The sequence below is a fragment of the Mesocricetus auratus genome, unplaced genomic scaffold (assembly GCF_017639785.1).
Source record: "Mesocricetus auratus isolate SY011 unplaced genomic scaffold, BCM_Maur_2.0 Super-Scaffold_4256, whole genome shotgun sequence".
In the NCBI taxonomy this organism is placed as follows: domain Eukaryota; kingdom Metazoa; phylum Chordata; class Mammalia; order Rodentia; family Cricetidae; genus Mesocricetus; species Mesocricetus auratus.
The window spans coordinates 42,650,762-42,671,836 of NW_024429182.1; the positions used below are offsets into that span (position 1 = coordinate 42,650,762).

The window sequence follows — 21,075 nt, forward strand, 5'->3', positions numbered from 1 at the left end:
AGCATTGTCAAAAGGTTGCTTTTGGCCCGGGTTCTGGAGTCCTCTCAAGGATAGCGTTAATGGCACTTTTTAGAATTGATCTGCTCTTGGAACACAGACGCATGTCAAATTAATCTAAATCAGAAGGTGATTGCATGCAGAATCCTGGATAATGTCTGCAGCTGGACTTTGATTCATCTGCCTTGACTCAGCGGGATCCTGAAGGAGCTTTGTGCTGATGCTACAGAACCTCTCTTTTCCTAGGCCTGGAACTGGGACTTTTCTCCATCCACCCTTGGGTCAAACTCCACCGTCCTTAATTGCTTTTGTGGCTCCCTTTGCAGCCCAGCTGTATAATACCTGGATGATTTCTCTGTCCTGCTAAAAGCTGGATATCAGTTTTTCACTTTTGTTGGTTCTGTTTGTTTGAGACAGGCTCTATGCAGCCAAGGCTGGCCACAAATTCAGAGATAAGCCTGCCTAAAGGTGTTTATAACAACTCACCTTTATTTTGATACAAGCCTGACCTTGAACTCTATATCCTTCTGCCTCGGTCTCTCAAGTACTAGGAGTGTAGGTATGTACCAGTGCGCCTTGCTTGATTTGCAGACTGATTGATTGATTGATTGCAGAATCTTATGCAGCCCAGGCTGGCCTCAAACCTGCTTTGTAGCCCAGAATGACTTTGAATTTATGATCCTTCAGCTTCCACCTCCTGGTGGTTGGGGAGGGGGGTGTACTTCCACACTTATATGATGCACAGTGGCTCAAGAGCATAACACGCACACACGCATACACACCCCACATGAGGAAAATCCTTACACTGATCTTCCAGTCCGGCTAGCTTTTATTTTCCCTTTATCTCCACACCACACTGGCCAAGGCATCTGAGAGAGTATGTGGTGGTGGCTGTGCTTGTGTTATAAACTTGGACTATGTACAACTGTAAACTACCACTGTCAGTTTTAAGGGAAGTTTATGACTTTCGGAAAGCTTGCTTGTGCTCTCAACCATTCTCTCTCTCCCCCTTCCTCCCTCTCCTTTTCTCATTTCCTGTCACATGGTTAATTTTATATGTAACTACTTGGACATCTTCGTATGCTTTGAAGGGCAGGCCACACTCACCCAGCCTGACCTCTCCAGGATTGTGACATCAGAACTCTATTTACAAAGCTAGGGATCACTGGAAAGAAAGTGCAGTTCACGTGAATGAATAAGAAACACACACACACACACACACACACAACACACAACACACACACACACAACACACACACACACATTGCATCTCACACAAAAACTACATGGGCAACCTTTACTGTGAAATGCCATCAAACCTATATATTCCCCACTCAGTCCCAAAAAATCAAGGAAAACTCAAAACAGTCTAAAAGGACCTTTGTCCTGATGAAATTTCCTTGAGTGACTAGGATAACAGTAAATTAGGGTACCTGGCTCTGGACAGAACCCACACCTCATGCCCTACGGTGACTGCCAGTTCTTACATCCCCAAAACATTAAATGTAGCTCTTGAATACACTGTATAGAAAATGAAATTCCTTGGGAGGGGGGTGCTGGAGAGGTGGCTCAGCAGTTAAGAGTACTGGTTGCTCTTCTAGAGGACATGGGTTCAATTCCCAGTATTCATATTCATATGGTGGCTCAAAAACTACCTATAACACTACTCTCAGGACATAATGACACCCTCTTCTGGCCTCCTTGGACACTGTACGCATTTGGTACACAGACATACATTCAGGCAAGCACTCAAAAACATAAAATTAAAGTGTTGGTGTGAAACTGGAGAACATGAACCTCCACAGGAAGAAGCAAGTTGACTGATCAAAACCAGATACATTCACATTCCAGCCACAGTGGCACACACCTGTAAACCCAGCACTTGGGAGTTTCAGGTAGGATTTTAAGCTCAAGGCCAGTCTGAGCAATGTAACAAGACAGTCTCTAAAAAGGCACCAGCTGCCAAGCTTGACAATCTGAATTCTATCCAGGGATCCACTTAGAAGAGAATATCCACTGTGGTGCACACACCTACCCACCTACAACATGCATGCATAATAAAACAGGAAACAAACCAACATAAGCTGGGCATGGTGGCACACACTTAATCCTAGCATTTGGGAGGCAGAGGCAGATAGATCTCTTGAGTTCAAGATCAGCAAAAACTATATGTAGATGTTGGGGGCCTTCACCATAATTCAGCCATAGCATTATCACGCCTTCCTCATAGAGAAGATGTGACTCCAGGTCACACTGCTGAAATACCACAGCCGGGCGTTGGTGGCGCACGCCTTTAATCCCAGCACTCGGGAGGCAGAGGCAGGCGGATCTCTGTGAGTTCGAGGCCAGCCTGGTCTACAGAGCGAATTCCAGGACAGCCTCCAAAGCCACAGAAAAACCCTGTCTCGAAAAACCAAAAAAAAAAAAAAAAAAAAAAAAAAAAGATAGGAAGCAAGTTCTGAGAAAACAGACCTGAGGCTTATCTGCCTAGTCGCTAGGGCGTAGGCTTGTATGATAGAAGGAAGAATGTGAAAGATAAAGTTAGAATCTGCAGTTAGGTTACCAGAGGACACAGGATTACCTACCCATCCCCCTGAACTTTGCTCTGCCAGGCTCATTACAGCTGCAGCACACCCCCATTCCTTCCCCTATATAAATCCCTTTGGGATGAAATAAAGTTGTCAACTTGATCAGAATCCTGTCTTGTCTTTCTTCGTATCTCCTGTCCCCCATCTTTCTCCTAGGTGTCCCCACGTTGAATGTCCTGCGGGTTGGGGCATGTAGAGAAACCCTATCTCAAATTATAAGTCATCATAAAATATGTTAAATGTTCTCAACACAAATAAGTCGTGACATTAAGGGTTCCAGAGGTTGGGGGATGTAGTTCAAATGGCAGACTGCTCGCCTAGCACTCATGTGACTTGAGGTTTGATCTGTAGCACAACAGAGTATGTACTACTGAGGCCAGGCATAGTAGAGCATACATAATCCCAACACTTGGGAGGCTGAGGCCTAATGACCTCAATAAATTCCAAGTGGGCCTAGTCTATACACACAGAAAAATTCTGTAGAAAAACAAAAACAAAACAAAAGAACAAAGAGCCAACTCAAAAGTTCATCCTGTTTCCCAACTTTCCAAACACTCTCCAAATATAAGCTTTGGTTTTGCTTTGGGTTTGGTGCTGGAGACTGAAGCCAGTGCCTCCCATGCCAAGTATAACCCCAGCACCACACTATACACCTACCCTGCCCCACTTCCCTTCCTAAGAGGGTCCTGCTGTTCTCATCAGGCTGAAGTGACCTTGTTTCAGCTTCCCCAGTGCTACAGCTCCAGGAGCATGTTACCATTCCTTTTTCTCTATTAGCCATTTCGAGTTCTCAGACTACTTGCCATCTATGGAAAACGTGCTCTCCAATGTTTCTGACCTGTCCTTATGATGGCATTTCCTTTGGCAGTGTTGCCTTGTGTCCTAGGTCAGTCTCTAAAGGGGCAACTGACTCTCCTCCATCTCTCTCACATCTGCTCCTCCAGGTCGAGGAGAGGAAAACACAGAAATTGCATCAGGAAAGCAAAACTGTCCTCTTGACTTCCAAGCTACTGGTCCCTACACATCCTTGTTATATGAGTACCCTAATTGCAAGCTGCTAAGCCATTCCAGAAGAGTCCAGATGAGTACTGAAATGTACTTATATGTAGCAAACAGCAAGAATGTCCCACATCGATGTGTGGCTGGTGGCACAAACCACAGTTACAGAACTAAGGACTACACAAGGCAGTTAGATTTAAACTTTTCTGCTTCCTTTAACTCCCAATGGGAACCTTCAGTCTCAAAGCGTTGACTTTTGAGTACTCATATCCTTTTGAGTACTTCCCAAGTAAACCCAAGCACCTTGCTACAGGCATAAAAGGGGGAAGGGGAATCTTGGTCAGGCTTGATGTACTTTTAATCCCAGAACTCAGAAGATAGAAGCAGGCGGATCTCTGTATATTCGAGGCCAGCTAGGGATTCAGAAGCCTTGTCTCAAAGTTAGAAAGGGAAGATGCTTATGGAAAGGGCTGGGTGGGGGTGTCCTTGAGGGCAAGGCTTAGTCTTACAGGGCACCACTACTTGATAGGTCTGTTCAGGGTCATAAGCATACCTTAAAGCAACAATAAGCCAGGAAATTTGAAACAGAGAAGACCAAGCTAAGGAGGAAAAGGAAAAAGTAACACATAGTCAAAATTTATTTCAAGGCCTGAAAACACTCAGGCTAATCAAAGTGGTACTATAATTTCTTATAATACTCAACAATACAGAAGTCCAGAGAACTAACCTCCAAACCACACACCATACAATTATTACAAAGCAATCACTGTTTAACACAATGTGAGATGACATTAGCAATGAGCATTCCTTCATACACTTAATGAAACGTAACTGACAGCAAGCTATTCTTACTGAATAAACACAAATCTATTCTTGTACTTTCCATGTTTGTTTTTACCTTTGCTTCATAAACTCACTGATAATTAAGGCTTCCTTTAAGTATGGAACTTCCATCATCAAAAATTCTACTTTCAAGGCTAGGGATATAGCTCGGTAGAAGAGCACTTGCCTAGCATTCATAAGGCTGACTAAGTTCCATCCTCACCACACCCCACTTGCAAAACACATGCACGAATTACATGTATATGTGGTTAAAATTGCCTTCATTTGCTGGGCGGTGGTGATGCACACCTTTAATCCCAGTACTCAGGAGGCAGAGGTAGGTGGATCTCTTGAGTTAAAAGCCAGCCTGGTTTACATAGTTCTAGGATAGCCAAGGTTACACAGAGAGACCATCTCAAACACACACACACACAAATCCAAAAAACATAGGTTAATGTGTACCCTCCCACCAGGCAGTGCCTCCAAACCAGCAAATCTGCTGCCATACAGCAATGATTCTATATGCTGATGGGCACAAAGTGATCTGTAATCCAATTTCAACTGTAAAGAACTCAAGCCACCAAGAGTAAGAGGGAAACTGGGAGATACAAAGATATTTAACTAAAACTATAAGGACTCATTACAATGAGCAATACATTATAATGAAGTAGCTGTCAATACAGAGCCACACAGATTTACATTTACTTTCAAAACATGGGACCACACTTTAGAAAAAAAAATACTTCTAGGTCATCAATTTAGTTATTAGTTTCCCTAAGGAGAAAACAAGTATTCTATGTTCTTTTAGGAAGCTGTTATAACCAAACCTGGTGGGGCATTCCTTTAATCTCAGTGCAAACAGAGCTGGATCTCTATTGAATCTGAAACCAGTCAGAGCTATATAATGGAAATCTGTCTCAAAAGGAGAGAGAGAAACTGATATATATGTATGTGAATGATTGTGTTCATTTCAATCCCAAGGAAGCCTATAATGAAGCTGCTTTTACATGCACTGACCACCATTCACACGGTAATGAATGGGATGGCATACAGAGTTTCTAGAGCACACGATTGTAGGATATTTCCAATCAAATTACATCAGTCACTTAAAGGGAGGGCAAATGAATCAAACCAAAACCAGTTAAAGAGCAAGAACACCTACTCTTTAAAGGGGAATTTAACAACACAAAAGCAAGACACCGTATGGCTTAAAAAGCACAGGCGGCTGGGGGTCAGCGGTCATCCTGTCTATCGTGTAAGGCCCTGGGTTCAATCTTCAGCATGGGGGAGAAAAGCAACAACCCTAACGCGGGGACAACTGGAGCCACTTCAAGCTGAAGTAACTCTGTATGTACAGGCACGGGGACACTAAAATGAATGACTTCATGGGAACAAACTTGTAGCTCTGTAAAATACACAACATAATAAAAATACACTCTAGATGTTCCTCCCCGGGGAAGTTCCGTGCACAGCATTTCCCGGGAAAAGGCCTGTATAGCAGCGCCAGCGCAATGGTTATGAGAACAGCAGCCAGCCTTCACTTCCACCCACGTTCACAGACTTTATTTCCACTTCAAGACACTAGCTTTCTAGTGCTACATTTTAATCAACATATTAAGTCTTGATTTTTGAATGAATCTTTCAGTACTATATATATCATGATGGAGGTAATAGCTGAAGACCACTTGGACAGCTACAGAGAAAGGTTCCATTTAAAATATGACCAAGGTGAGACTGTATCACAGGCAATGAGACACTACAGTTAGTGGAAAGATAAGGTACTTTTCAGTGACCATTCGTAATTTTGCCTTTTCCAACTTGGAAGAAATTGTCATCTTTGAGTTTCAAATGTTCTGGTAAATCCAGTTGCTTTTTGGCTTCTTCAATATCACCTTGAATTGCTGAAATAAGTGATTCTAGAAAAAAAGAAAAGAAAAAAGATAAAATGCTAATAATACATTTCACTACTCTTTTGTCAGCCCCTCCTAAAAACACACAGGCTAGCCACCCTAGCCCCACATGCCTGACAAAGGACAGGGGCTCAATAACTGTTGGTACCCTGTCTCTCTCCAGGGAAAGTCAGTGCTACATAAAGTGTTCTCTTGTAAAGAAACCTTTCTCTAGTGGGGTTTTAAATTCTCACGCTATACCAATAGGGACAGACGCCAGGTGCCATTACTTACTAGCTAACTGCTGTGACTTGGGTGTGCCCTAGAATTCATGTGTCCCTAAGTTTGGAAGTGGAAACTCTGGGAAGTGACTGGGCCATGGGAACAGATGGATTTGAGCACCCAGGGAGTGACTGAGACAGAAGAGTGAACTCTTCCTAGCCCTGTCTGTTCCACCCTCTGATGTCACCCTCTGAGGCAGAAAGAAGGCCCTCACCAGGTACTGACCACATGCTCACCAATGACTCCAGCTTCGAGAACTATGCACCAAATAAACACCTGGTATTCACTCAGAACAATAGAAAACAGACTAAGACAAGCTACTTCATCTCTGTGTGTCAATTTCCTTATCAGTGAGATAGGCATACCAGCACCTCTCATGGCTACTGTGGGTGACAAAGGGATTAACGTGTACATGACTTTTAAAATAGTGCCTAACATGAATTAAATGATCATCTTGACCATTTAGGAGTATTCAAGATTCACATAAACTCTTACCTAAAGAATCAAAATTCTTTTCTGGCCTGAGGTAGCCAACAACGGCCACACTGAGAACTTCCCCATAGAAGTCCTCTTTGAAGGTATGTATAATGTGGGTTTCCTGCAAACAAAAAGAGTTAAAAGGATTAACATGGGGGGGGCTGTAGAGATGGCTCAACGACCAGGTGAATGCAAGAGAGCTGTTCTACCAGAAAGAAGACCCAGGTTTGAGTCCCAGGATTCAGAGGATGGTGCATAACTATGTGTAACTCTAGTTCCAGGAGATCCAACACCCTCTTCCTGCCTCGTCTGACACCAGGCATGAACACACATGCAGGAAAAACATTTATATGTATAAAATAAATGGATTTAACCAGACAGTAGTGGCCCATGTCTTTAATGAGGCAGGTGAGTCTCTTGAGTTTGAGCCAGCCTGGTCTAGAGTTCCAGGACAGCTATGGTTACACAGAGAAATTCTGTCCTGGGGGAAAGAAAAACAAAAAACTTTTAAAATAAATAAACAGGCCTGCCCCCTAAAGTGATGTGGGAGAACAACTGAATCACTCAGGTTTTAGCAGCCTTTCCTCACAAGGACAACTAAGACCAGGAGGCACAGAGTTGGGCACGGTGGTGCACACCAGCAACCCCAGCATAAGATACTGAGGTAAGAAACCCAGAGTTCAGAGTTCTGCTACCTATAAAATTCCAGGCTGCCATGGGCTACAAAGACCACAAGCACACTACCCTCCCCACACAAAACTCACACTCACAGAAGCAAGACAGGAAAGGCTAAACCAGATCAAACTAGAATTGTATTATAAACAGGCAATTTCAAATGTAAACTAGAAATATCTACATTGAGGTATATTTTAAGTATATGACTTTAAAATACCTAGTTAATGAAATTATCCTTAACATGAAAGTATCTATTGAAAGGGTTCTGACATTATGCTGGTCTGCCCCTGTCGCGTGGCAGAATGCACTCAGGCTGTGCCCTGGTCAGGGTTCCATGGTTATGCAGTCTGCACGAAGATGCAAAGGACCCCTTTAAAAGAAAGCCCCCCCCCCACTTATGCTCCCTTGGGGGCAGACAGGACATTTCCTGTCTCCCTCTTCTCTTCTGTCCTCTCTTTGTCTCTGTTACTTTACCTCTTTTCTCTTTCCTTCCCCAGCCTCTCCTTTCTAATAAATTTCTCACTTAAAAGCTCTGTCGGCCTGGCATGCTTGTCTTCCGCCTCCGTCAACCTTGCCTTCATGGAATCCGCCAAGGTCCCCCACACGTTTTATCATAACATCTATCACAAACACTTGAGTACAGCTATAATCATTCAGAGCAAGACATTTAAAAATCAAATTATGATTGACCTATTTAAAAATAAACCAAGCCCAAGAATATGATATTTCTTACCTAACATGATAACCAACCAAGTACACTTGAAATATGGTTCAGACCCAAAAAGGAGGGAAAGGTTTTTGAGACAGGGTTTCTGTCTGTAGCCCTGGCTGTCCTGGAACTCACTCTGTAGACCAGACTGGCCTAGAACTCTTTGCTTCTACCTCCTAGTGCTGGGATTAAGTGTGCCACACCTTCACCCAGAGAGAAACTAGTTTTTAAAAATAAGTCTAAAATTAATCCTCTTTTACTCCAGGCATGGTCTTCTTTTCCCTTTCCCTGCTGTGGATCAAACCCCAGCCTTTCATTCAGTGTGTTAACACTCCGTGTTAGCACTAGCAGCAGCCTAGCGTGGCTGTGAGCCCCCCTGGGTTCTGCCTCTTGGGGACTGAGATTGCAAGCCTGTGCCTCCAGACTGCTCAGAGCCTGAGACAGCTAACTGAGCAGCGAGTGGCAAAGCCACAGCTGCCGCACTCTTCTTCCCCAACTTCAAAATTTAGAGGAAGTACATGGCACACATTCTCTGCTATATCCAAATTCAAGAATACCCTTAAAAATGAGAGCAACAGAAAAAGCAGCAAGCTATTCTAACAACTGATTTGGTAAAACCAGAAGTATCCAAGAAAATCTTCAAAACAAAGCTGGAGAACTTACGCAGGCCTGTAATTCCAGCTTCTTGGAGAGGTTGTGATATGAGGATCTTGCCTGCCTGGGCTACAGAGCAAGTTCAAGGCCAGTCTCGGCAACTCAGTGAAGCCATCTCAACACATAAAGGGGATGGGGCATGGGGTCTGTAGCTCAATGGTAAGGACTTGTTAGACACGGGCAGGGTCTCAGGCTCAGTGGGGGAAGAGGTACAGATTCTAATGCTACGGAAACTCAAGCAGCTCCGTGAGGAGAGGCAATAGGTCCTGTAATCCCAGCACTCCGGCTGCTGAGGCAACATTACTCAGTCAGATCACACTAAGGTCTGGAGACCATTTCTCAAAAACAGGTGGGGCAAATGTTGTGAGGGCTTGGTAGGAAAGGTGCCTGGCACCAATCCAGAAGACCTGAGTTTGATCCCCATTAAATTATTAAAAGCACTAGCTATAAAGGAAAACGATAACCTGGGCTATACAAAAATTAATAGAACACTATTTTATTAGGGCAAGACTTTCATGAGTGGCTGTTATTGACAAATAATATTAAAATAAACAGCCTGTGTTGAAATGCCTGAGCATCTAGACAGTGGGTAAATGAATTTCTCCTATCAGAATTCTAGGCTGTCCAGAAACAGCTTATTATTATTTCTTTTATCTGAGTAGTTTACAAAGGAAATGCTACAGCCTCTCCTCCCTTCCTGTTCCTCTCCCCCAAAACAGCATGCGCATGCTCTCTTACCAACTCCTCCCCATCTCCCCATCAATTTTCACCCCACTAAACAGTCAGCAGAGCCCAAACCCTTAGAGTTCAAGGTCATTACTATCTATTACAGCAGTTCTCAACCTGTAGGAGACCCCTTTGGGATACCTACAACTCCAAAAATGCTTACATTACTAATCATAAGAGTAGAAAAATGACAGCTACAAAGTAGCAGCAAAAGTAATTATATGGTTGGGGGTCAGCACACGGGAACTGTATGAAGGGTTGCAGCATTAGGAAGGCTGAGAGCCACTGATTTATTATATCAGCAGTTAGCTCTGCAGTTCTCTGTTCAGCGATACACTTCTCTCTCATTACTCCTCAAAGTTAAAAATCCAGCGTGATGGCACAGGCCTGGCACCCTGGCACTCAGGAGGAGAGGCAGAGGGTGCTTATGAGTTCAAGGTCAGCCAGGGCTACTTAGCAACACTATGCCTCAAAATAAATTCTTCCATTAACTGCATTTTTCTTATTCTACAAAAGATTAACCCAAATCCAACAAGTATTAAAACTGCGGAGACTCTTGTGGAGAAAAGTAGGGCAGGAGAAAAAAGCCAGTTGCTGTGGTGAACGCCGGTAGAATTTGCTGAAAGAGGCGGAGGCAGGAGAAGCATGAGTTGAGGCCAGCCTGGGCTACACATTTTGCCACATGCCTTTAATCCCAGCACTTCGGATGCAGAGGCAGGTGAATCTCAGTGAGTTTGAGGGTAACCTGACCTACAAAAAAGTTCCAGGACAGGCTCCAAAGCTGCACAGGTCTGGAAAAACCAAACCAAACAAGCAGATAACAACAACAAAAGACTATACCTTAAAGGTGATTTTAGAGATGGGCTAGGAGAGTAGCTAAACAGAACACTGGTCTATTATGCTGTGGTCCTGGATATGATTCCCAGCAATGTTTAAAAAAACACAGAGAGAACAGGAATGAAGTTGAGCCACACTCAGTAAGCAGTCTAAAGGCAATCAAGCAAGAAAACCCTGAAATACTGACTGTGGCAAAGACCAATTCTACGAAATGGTTTTGAAAGAACCTCACTTTTGAGCCTGTTAGGCGGCCCATGCCTGTAATCCCAACACTTAGAAGGCTGAGGAGAAAGTATCTTGGGGTCCTGGGCTACCTGGTGAGTTCCACACCAATCTGGGCTAAATAGGAGGCCATGTCTTGAACAAAACAGCTGGGCATGATGGTCTTTAGCCCCAGCACTGGAGAGGCAGAGGCAGGTGGATGGATCTCTGAGTTCCAGGCAGGTAGGGTTACACAGTGACACCCTGTCTCAAAAACAAACAATACCTCACTTTTATTTCTGATAAATATAGATGCATGGGCAATTACAAAAACAGTGTTTCAGCTCCAGGTAGCCCAAGTCTGTCATCTAGCATTAGGGTGTCTCAAAAAGAAAAATGATCTAATAAAAGAGATAATATTGAGGGAAATTACCACTTTTAATATAGGACATCCTGAAAACAAAAAAGCAATATCAGAAATTACTCTTTTTTGAGATAGGGTCTCACAATATAATCCGGGCTATTTTTGTCATCCTCCTGCATCATCGTCTAAGTATTAGAATTTTAGGAATGCCCAACAGTGTGGCTGCGCAAGTTACTTTAAATTTTAAATGGAGGGCTGGGGTTATAGTTCATTTAAGAGCATTGAGGACCTGAGTTTTGTTCCCAGCACCCACACTGGACAGCTCTTAAAGTGGATCCTGCTTCCTTTTCTGGCCTCCATGGTTACCTGAGTCCATGTGCACACCCACACAGACATTCACACAATTGAAAATAAAATATTTAATTTAAATGGATTTAACTTGTCAGAGAGGTTAGCAGAAAATTATTACGAAAACCTTATTCAAATATATGTGCATGCCCCTCATGGGGAGACTCACCATATTCAAAGAAAAAAACACGGAGGAAAAATATCCACTCAAATAAAAGTAAGTGGTGGGGGAGGGGAAAGGAGCAGGAATGAAGTGGAAATGTAGGACAGCATACAGCCCCGGCTATTCTTTTTGTTTTGTTGGTGTTTTGACAGGGTCTCTCTCTATGTAGTCTTACCTTCCCTAGAATTCACCAGTCTGACCAGTCTGACTTGAACTCACAGAAATCTTACCTCCACCTCCCAAGTGCTGGGATTAAAGGTGTATGACACCACACCTGGTTTTAAATTATTCTTGAACTCAGTGATTCCTCACCACCACGTTTGATACTTTACTGAAACCCTTGGTACGCTGAGGAGTTCCGTGTGCAATTAATGTGACTCTTACCATGGACTTCTTCACATTCTTGTAGTATGGGTTCCATCCTATGCTCACCACCATTTTATGGACATCTCCACTCCCGACACTGGCCCAGCCATAGTAAATGCCAGTGGACACATCAGCTGGAAGACTGTCTACTACTTGTTCAGAAAAATTGGCTAAAGAGAAATAAGTAGATACTCAGCATTACAAGTTTTATATTAAATACTGATTAATACCACATTAAAAGGTTAGTCTGAAGACACCCCGGCTCCTAATCCAACCCTCCATATTCTGGCTGGGATTTCTTCTCTTCAGACGCGCAGGTTAGGAATGAGGCAAAAAGCAAGTGTATGAACATCTCAAAAATCCGCAGGAAAATGTCCAAGTGGAAAGAAAGACATAACATAAACGGGGAGTCTCAACGGAGATTACACATATCCTAGACGCACTATGAGAGATCTGAGCTCAGGAAGTGGACTGGCAGCCTGGGAAACAGCCAAACCCCGTCTGTTAGAATTAAAACAAAGTCCCACCTCTTTCCTAGTAACGCTCCTAAGTAGGCTGAGTCACTTAAACAGATTCTTATTTTCAAAATACACAAACCCAAATCCCAAATTCAATGGGTCAAGAAACAGCCTAGGTATCATCTTTAAGGACGGGCAGTAAAGTCTTGATTACCAAACCTTACATGTAGTGAGACCAAATAAACGTTGGCTCGCATAGAACTACCCCTGCTGTCACTGATCACTACACAGTTATCATCTGAAGGATAGAACTCTGAACAGTTTGAGAGTTCGGCCAATTCATCCTGCAGTACCTTCCCGGACCGGGCTCCGCAGCTCGGCGACAGCGGCAAGAGCGCGGCTGCCCGGGATCCCTGTTCCCTGCCCCTTGGCCCAGAGCTCCACGGCCCCACGAGACGCTCACCCGTAGGGATGCCCAGCTGCTTGGAGCCGCGGCCGAAGCCACGCACCACCTCGCCGCGGCAGAAGAACGGCAGGATCCTCATGACGCCGACCTCGGCGGACGCGGGTTGCTGCTCGCTCGGCGCCTGTGGCGGAGCCGCCGTGAGTGCGGCGGCCCGGGCCAGCCGGGGATCCCGCAGGAGCTGGGCTGGCGGATCGGAACACCCACCGCTACCGGTGCCTGCCGGCAGAGCAGCCTCCAGCCGCCAGAACTCAGCGAACGCTCGGCCGGAACTGCGACAACAGCGCTGAACGAACAAGTCGGCAGCCCAGGCGACGAACCTGCTCGGCTTCCGTACCTCCCCCACCCCGGTAGCCCCGCCTCTACTGTTACGACCCCGCCCAGAGCCCCCGCTCCGCCCCGCCCCGCCCCGCCAGCGTCGTTGTGGCGGCGATCCCCCCTCCCCTCTGGTTCAGCCCCTCCGGTTGAGGCCCCACCCTCACCCGTGGCCCAGCCTCTAATTGCCTCCATTCAGCTATTTTAGACTGGGCTATGCTGAAATAAGCGTCGCTCACAAAATAGTTTCAGTTGTTCTATTTTCCTCCATAATTTTGCATAAAATTCTGCCCCGTCTTTGCAGGCGCTGTCTTTTCCCTTACTTGTATGTAACTCTGAGAATGTTTAGCTGATGTTAAAAATGTTTTCTCTATATTGGTACAAGGGGGGACTTTCTTAGTAAAGTTTCATTTCCTTGAGGCTGGTATACTAGCACAAAACAACTATTTGTAACTGATGGTGAACAATCAGTTGAGATAACTCACTACCTTCGGACTAGCCTAAATCAAGTATTTGTAGAAAGATCACTGCAAAGTGCTAGAGAAGCTAGCGCGCATCGGAAGCTGCCACAGTCTAACAGAAGTCTTCAGAAAAGTTTTTAAAATGGCTATGAATTTATCACTGTAGCCCTAGATACACCAAATTTGAAAGCAGACCCTGCGACCTTGAATAGCCAATGTATGAAAACTGTTTAACAAATTACCTGCCAAGTACTGGGATTAAAGGCATCCGCCACCACCTCCCCGCTAAGATAGATAGTCTTTAAAAAAATAAAATAAGCAGGATGTGGGATTAAAGGCGTGCACTACCACTGCCAGAGTTAAGATAGATGGTTTTTAAAAAAATAAAATAGGCAGGATGTCGTGGCGTGTGCCTTTAGTCCCAGCACTCCTGAGGCAGAGGCAGGTGAGTCTCTTGAGTTCAAGGCTAGCTTTACCAACTTCCTGGACAACCAACGAAGAAAAGAAACACTGTTGGGGGGGGGATATAGATAAAGCTAAATTTGTATCATACTATCTAATCATTATGTCATCGTTGGAGAAAGTATTCATCGCAATTTTTTTTCTTGGTTTTTCAAGGCTTTTTGTTTCTCTGTGGCTTTGGAGACTGTCCTGGAACTGGCTCTTGTAGACCAGGCTGGTCTCAAACTCACAGAGATCCGCCTGCCTCTGCCTCCCGAGTGCTGGGATTTAAAGGTGTGTGCCGCCGCCGCTACCACCACCCCGTTTGCTCAATGCTTTAAGCTGCAATCAAATCTGGATCCATCATTGCCACTTCAAAACGGGGGAGGGCAAATGCTTGCAAGATACTCAGATGTGTAGGCCGTGTGATTTATTGTTTCTCACACTCATTAATAGTGTTCCAGTGCATTTGGTTCAAGAGATACATTGCTGAGCCTCTCTGCTTACCATTTCTCAGGCAAATCTAGAGTCAGGAAAGAGAATGTGTCTGTCGAGTTTACTGCTTTTAAGCATGAAATATACAGAATGTTCCTATTTCCCCCTTCTCAATTGCACTTGCAGCACTCGACTGGCCTCTGCCTGCAGAGAAGGGGACCTCCTCTAGCTGAGATACATCTTCAGGAAGAAAGGTCACAGTGACAGAAAACTGGGAAGTAGTGAAGGAAAAGATAGTCTACTGTCAATGAACAATTTAAAATGAATCTAAAGAATGCCTTAACATTAAGAAAATAAGTGCCGGGCATTGGTGGCGCATGCCTTTAATCCCAGCACTTGGGAGGCAGAGGCAGGTGGATCTCTGTGAGTTCGAGGCCAGCCTGGTCTACAGAGCGAGTTCCAGGACAGTCTCCAAAACATACAGAGAAACCCTATCTCGAAAAACAAAAACAAAAAAAGAAAAAGAAAAAGAAAGAAAGAAAGGAAGAAAGAAATAAAGAAAGAGAAATTAAGCATACCAATTTAAAAGATAGAAATAGCAGACCAGGCAGGATGGTGTATGCCTTTAACACCAACACTCAGGTTTTAGGTAGGTAGGTAGGTAGGTAGGTAGGTAGGTAGGTAGATAGATAGATAGATAGATAGATAGATAGATAGATAGATAGATAGATAGATAGCCAGCCATCGGAATGGCTAATCTCCAACATGCTGATGACCCTGACTACCAGGGTGTCAAGGGCAGGTTCTCTCATCCATGGGTGATGACAATACAAAGTGGGTCAGTGGATTCCAATGGCTCTTGGCAGTTTATAAAACTAAACACACCTTTTCTATAAAGTCCAGCAGCTGGGCAGATGTGGTGGCATGTAGCCCGAAGCACATGGCGAGCTGGCAAAGGAGCCATCTGTCAGCTTTCCCTCCACCAGAGCTCCCAGCCGGAGCACACAGGGCTGGCGCAGGTAAGCTAAGTTTTGCCAGATCCGGTCTTTCCACAGAAAGAGAATGACCTTAAAGTTATCATAACCACAAGAGAAAAGGGGAAATGCAACTGTTTACTGTGGGGTTTCATGTCTACAAATGCTAAATTTTAAAAATTGGTAATATAAGTTAAAATTTTGATCATTAAGTTAATTCTGTTTTAAAAGTTCTGATTATTTCTCAAAAGATTATATATGCTTGTTTCGTTAAAAAGTTCTATCTGTGTTTTCTGGAATAATCTAAATTTTATTAGATTATAGAACTAAAGCAAAAATGGTGCAGGTGGCCACCATTTTGTTTTGGAGTCAGTCACTGGCAAGCTGGCCACATGGCTGGCTGGTAGCCATTTTGCTAAGGTTAAAAGAGATACCTGATCCACCATCTTGACTGAAGGTGACCACATGAAACTTATGAGGTACCATCCTATAAACAAGTTTTTTAAATTCAGATTTAAAATGTTAATGCTTTTATGCACAGAAATGCTAAGCTTTGTAATTTAACAGCAGTCCAGATAATAATGGTTTTAAGACAAAAAGGGTATTTTGATTTTTAATATTACAAGAAAATTAAGGGATTTTTAAATTTCTTTTTTTTTTGTTTGTTTGTTTGTTTTTTGTTTTTTGTTTTTGGAGACAGGGTTTCTCTGTATTGTTTTGGAGCCTGTCCTGGATCTCGCTTGGTAGACCAGGCTTACTCTCGAACTCACAGAGATCCACCTGCCTCTGCCTCCCAAGTACTGGGATTAAAGGCGTGTGCCACCACCACCTGGCCCTTAAATTTCTTTTTTAAGAACAGTTTTTAAAAATTTTTTAAACTTACAAGGTTATAAGATATTTATGCTTTTAAAATGTTTTCACTGTTGATGTTTATACTTAAGAGTTTGAATTTAAAATCATTGTTTTTTTTTAAAGCTAAACCTGACAGTGTAAAGTTCTAGTTTTATAAAAGCTGCTAATAGAGTTTATATTTTCAACAGTTAAGCTAAAGGCAGACAAACCTCTAGTGCTTCAGAGACCTGCAGAACATGGCATTTAAAATGTTAATTTGAAAGTTTATAATATCAGACAGACTGCCAGATCCTAACCGTGACCCAAAGTCTCCAAAGAAGATTATGTGATACCCCAGTTCCTGCACCTGGATTGTGTCGACGCTGACCAGGGAGTGACATGCTCAAACACAACACCTGCCTGCCAGGACCTGACCTAGACAAAGCTGCTGGACACTGGAAAATTGATTGCACCTCCTTGCCTAGACAAAACAAGGTCAGTCTTTTCCATGTCCCTCTTCCACAGAGAGAAAGAAAACTCTCAACTTACAGGCCTAGTGAAGATTGATGCTGTTCCTGATACGTGTGCCTCCAATGCTAATGGAGGACACTTGGGTATGGCTGTATATGGACTGGTACCTGTCACTTTTTAATAGATTCGGAAACTGTATAAAATTTATCCTTTTCAGATCTCTGAAAGTATTAATGGTTGTCAGCTTGACAACATCAGGCAGCCAAATCCACAAGACTATAGTCAGCTTGGTAGCCCATTTTATTTATGTAAAAATCAAGCCTTAATATGGCTCCTCAATAAGGATCAGAAGATGTAAAAATGTAAGATCTACTGTTCAATCATAAGCTCAAGGTTTTTAGGTTTATTTTGGTTGTCATCGAAGTATAAGCTTAAAGGGATTTTCATCAGGCCAAAGATACCTGGCTCTCTGGACAGAAAACACATGTACATGCTTCTAGCCCAAATCTGTAGTTTCTGCTAGGACTCAAAAGTAAAGATACCCAGATATCTGCTTTTTCTGCAATGTAGATTTCAGTACCGATTGATAATGCTAATATGTCTATAACCTTTATGTCCTTTTGTATAATAAAATTTACATAGGCTTCAGAGGATCAAAAGTTATACAGCTTGGATTCACTTCTCACAGGTCAAAAGGACTCCAGATAAGTATAGCCTATGTTATCCCACCTGTCTGTTCCTGAGGATGGGATTTTCTCTCCTGGTCATAAAATTCCTGCCATTCCTGATCACTAATACAATGGGTCTAAAGAGTTCCAATTAAATACATAAGCTTTAACTTCTGTTCCCAGTTTTAAAATGTCTTAAACAGGTTTCCACTTCTGGCAGACTCATCTGAGCATCAGTTGCTGACTACAGCCTGCTCTAAAGACTGCAATCCTGGACTTGCTGTAGATGTGAACCAGTTTAGCTGATGTGGACACCCCCTGTCTCTTCAACAGAGTCTGCCAATCAGCTGCTCCTGATAAGATACCCCATTGCCTGAATTCCCTTTTTGCTTTTGACTTGCATTTCAGCCTTCTTGGGTCCCCTAACTGCGTCCCAAAGTCAGCAGGAAGTAGCACTGGAAAGAATATATCACCCCCTTTTCCCTGGTTGATATGCTAACTCAAAAGGAAACTCCCTTACATAGGGAACAGTATAATAGATACAAATGTCACTCCCTCAGAAAAATCTGTTGGCTAATGGCAGGGCCTGTTAACACCCCTTTGAGCCCCTAACAGGCAGGACACAGGATTGAGTCCTGTCTTGGGTACTTTGAGAAGGGGGGAATGTAGTGACCAGTACCCCATTTTAGCAGCCATTACAGGCTAACATGTACTTGCATGACCTTGTGGCTCCTCTCCTGATCACTGCCATTGTAAATATATGCCCTTCATTTTGATATTTAGGAAGGCAGAGAGAGCTCAATCTTAGCTCGGGAGATGCCCTCCTCGTGGCAAGGAACCAATCAGAAGTTAGCTGGCGGGGCTGTGCTTTACGGCTCTGGGTGTGCTTTACAGACAAGTGCACAACAGTGACGTGCATCCTGGGGATGCAGACAAATGACACCAGAGCCTGTGGGTTCCTTGGGTCTATGTCTGGGCTGGCATCTTCAGGCTTTAACTTCATGATAGAGCAAGGAGGAGGACATCTTTGCCATTGTAAATCTATGCCCTTCGTTTTGATATTTAGGAAGGCAGAGAGAGCCTAAGAGGCCCCTGTCTCTGTCCAGCTACATCATAAAAGGCTGTAGTGAGATGCTTGTATAGCTGCTTGTTAAATACGCCTCTCATGTGCACGGGGCTGGGTGTCAAGGGAACTAATGAATAATTGTATAATCTTTCTGTGTGGGCTATAAATCAGTTATGCTGCCTCGTAGACATTAGTCGTCTCTCTGGAAGATCCTAGTGTCAATCAGGGCCCGCAGGTGACATCTTTCCTGACTTAAAGTCTAATGTAAAGTCCGAAGTCCCTTCATTTCTTCTTCCAGCTGTTTCAGTGGGGAATACTTCAATCCGGGGTCAGGTGACTACCACAGTTCTCACCTATGCGACGAAGGAGTTGATCACACCCTGTTCTTTGTATTTGTTTCTTCTGTCTTTGTTTTTCCTAGAGAAATGGTTGTTTGTGCAGTGGGGTGTGGGGATGGATACAGCTTGAAATTCTTCCCTACAAACCCCACAAGCATGCCATCTTTCATTTATCCACAAGGTGGCACACTACTACTTTTTAAATGACAATTTCACAGTCATTAGACTTTAGAAATCCAAGTGAGAAATCAAAGTGAGGGAATTAATTAGAGTGCCTCCACCAGGCCAGGTGCCAGCTCGACAGAGTCTGTACTGACGAATATTGTTGTATTACTGGGTCAAGCACGTAGGCAGAACTGGGCCTTTGGTTAGGTACAACCATCGCTCTGCCTCTCAAAACGGGATGTGCCGATTTAGGTTGGCTGGATTTGTTTGGGAATATTTCTGTTTTTTTATTTTTTGACAGTCTCGTGTAGCCTGCCTGGGTTGTCTTCAAACGAAATATGTAGCGGAGGAAGACCTCCCTACTCCTGATCCTGTGGCTTTCCCCTCCTGAGTACTGGGATCTAATCCAGGGCCTTGACCTGCTAGACAAGCATTCTCTGAGCTGAGCTAAGACAGCCACCCTGTATGGTCTTGTCTTGGAATTAATTAATTAATTAATTAGACACAGGGTTTCTTTGTGTAGCTCTGGCTGTCCTGGAACTCATTCTGTAGACCAGACCCTCCTTGAACTCACAGAGATCTGCATGTCTCCTAAATGTACAATATTTTGTTTGTTTATTTTTGGTTTTGGTTTTTTCAAGAGAGGGTTCTTCTACTTCCCAGCTCCCTTATAGTTTTGATACTGCATTAGAATATGTATTTCACAATGAAAAATAAGATGTGAGGGGCAAAGAGAACCTAGGATTATACAGAGAGGAAATCATATTTCCTCTCCATCCAGGAAAAAAATAAATAGATGGAAGACAGATGGATGGACAGACCAACAAATGGATGGATGGGTGGATGGATAGATGGATGGACAGAATAATAGACAGACACAAACAAAAGGAGACACTGCCAAAGGATAGTGGTGTTAACACATTTCTGAGGACTCCATGAATTCCCACAGCATGCAGTCAAGGCCATTTCTCTACAGAGATAAGAACTGCAAGGAAAGACACAAGAACAAAGTCTGAAACAACCTCAAGGAAGATCTTGATCCTGATGCTAGCATCCCCAGCATAAAGACCCCTATTGTCACCACCAGCATAGAGTACCTCTTTGTTAAAAAAAAAAATAGCCTGCCTCCATAGGCTACCATTCCAGCCCCAGCAGCCCATGGGGGTGGAATCTCTTCTCTAGCCTTCTCACAAACCTCAACATTGGAGGTCTGTGGATCCTCATACAGAGAACTGAGCAGTTAGGCTGAATCTCTTGGTATCTGCCCTGTCACTACCTAGGACCAAGGGCCACGTCCAGGTCTGCAATCCTATGGAGGTTTCCTTCCCAGGCTCTGCCCAGCCTAAAGAGGATTCAGAAGGAACACCATTCGCTTGCATGATGACCCCTTCCTTCAACACCCAAGTACAGACAATGTGTGGGTGGGGTGACAGTGACTGCCACATCCCCAAAAAGGCCTAGCAACTTGAGCTGGCTCCTCAGAGCCCTCCGATACGAGTTAGGAGATAGACAGCCTTGGCCAGCCACCATTACCGCTCCTCCCGCTATTTACCTCACTTCTCTCCTTGGAGGTTCTCACAGCTACCAGTTTGGGTAAGATTTTTATTTTTTAATGTTATGGATATGGGTGTTTTTCCTGCATGTATGTTTTGTATCATACACATGGCTGGAGCCTACAGAGGTCATAGGAAGCTATCTAGATTCCTAGAACTGGAGTTACAGACCGTTGTGAGCAACCGTATAGGTGCTGGGAATTGAACTCCAGTGCTCTTAAGCAATGAGCCATCTCTCCAGCCCCTTTGGGTAAGATTTTAATGAATAAAAGGATCCTTTAAATTGCACAGCAAAATATCATGTTCCCAAAGATTCTCAATGAGAAAGGAATAATGATG

At 43.8% G+C, this 21,075-nt stretch overlaps 1 protein-coding gene across 1 annotated transcript; it reads right to left on the reverse strand.

Annotated features, from left to right (window-relative positions):
- Positions 1-4,204: 4,204 nt before the first annotated feature.
- Rfk (riboflavin kinase) lies at positions 4,205-13,341 on the reverse strand. The gene is made up of 4 exons (XM_005088153.4): positions 13,019-13,341; positions 12,116-12,267; positions 7,073-7,175; positions 4,205-6,322 (listed from the first exon to the last, which is right to left on the reverse strand). Exons 1-4 carry the CDS (start codon positions 13,098-13,100, stop codon positions 6,192-6,194), a joined length of 468 nt encoding a protein of 155 aa, XP_005088210.1. The 5' UTR covers positions 13,101-13,341; the 3' UTR covers positions 4,205-6,191.
- Positions 13,342-21,075: the final 7,734 nt, after the last annotated feature.

What these genes read in the sequence shown, in the direction of transcription:
- Rfk (XM_005088153.4), bottom strand. Translation starts at nt 13,100, where the DNA reads ATGAGGATCCTGCCGTTCTTCTGCCGCGGCGAGGTGGTGCGTGGCTTC. An exon ending in GCAGCTGGGCATCCCTACGG is followed by an intron (nt 12,268 to 13,018) that starts GTGAGCGTCTCG and finishes ATTTCTCTTTAG; the next exon opens with CCAATTTTTCTGAACAAGTA. An exon ending in AGAATGTGAAGAAGTCCATG is followed by an intron (nt 7,176 to 12,115) that starts GTAAGAGTCACA and finishes TTTTGTTTGCAG; the next exon opens with GAAACCCACATTATACATAC.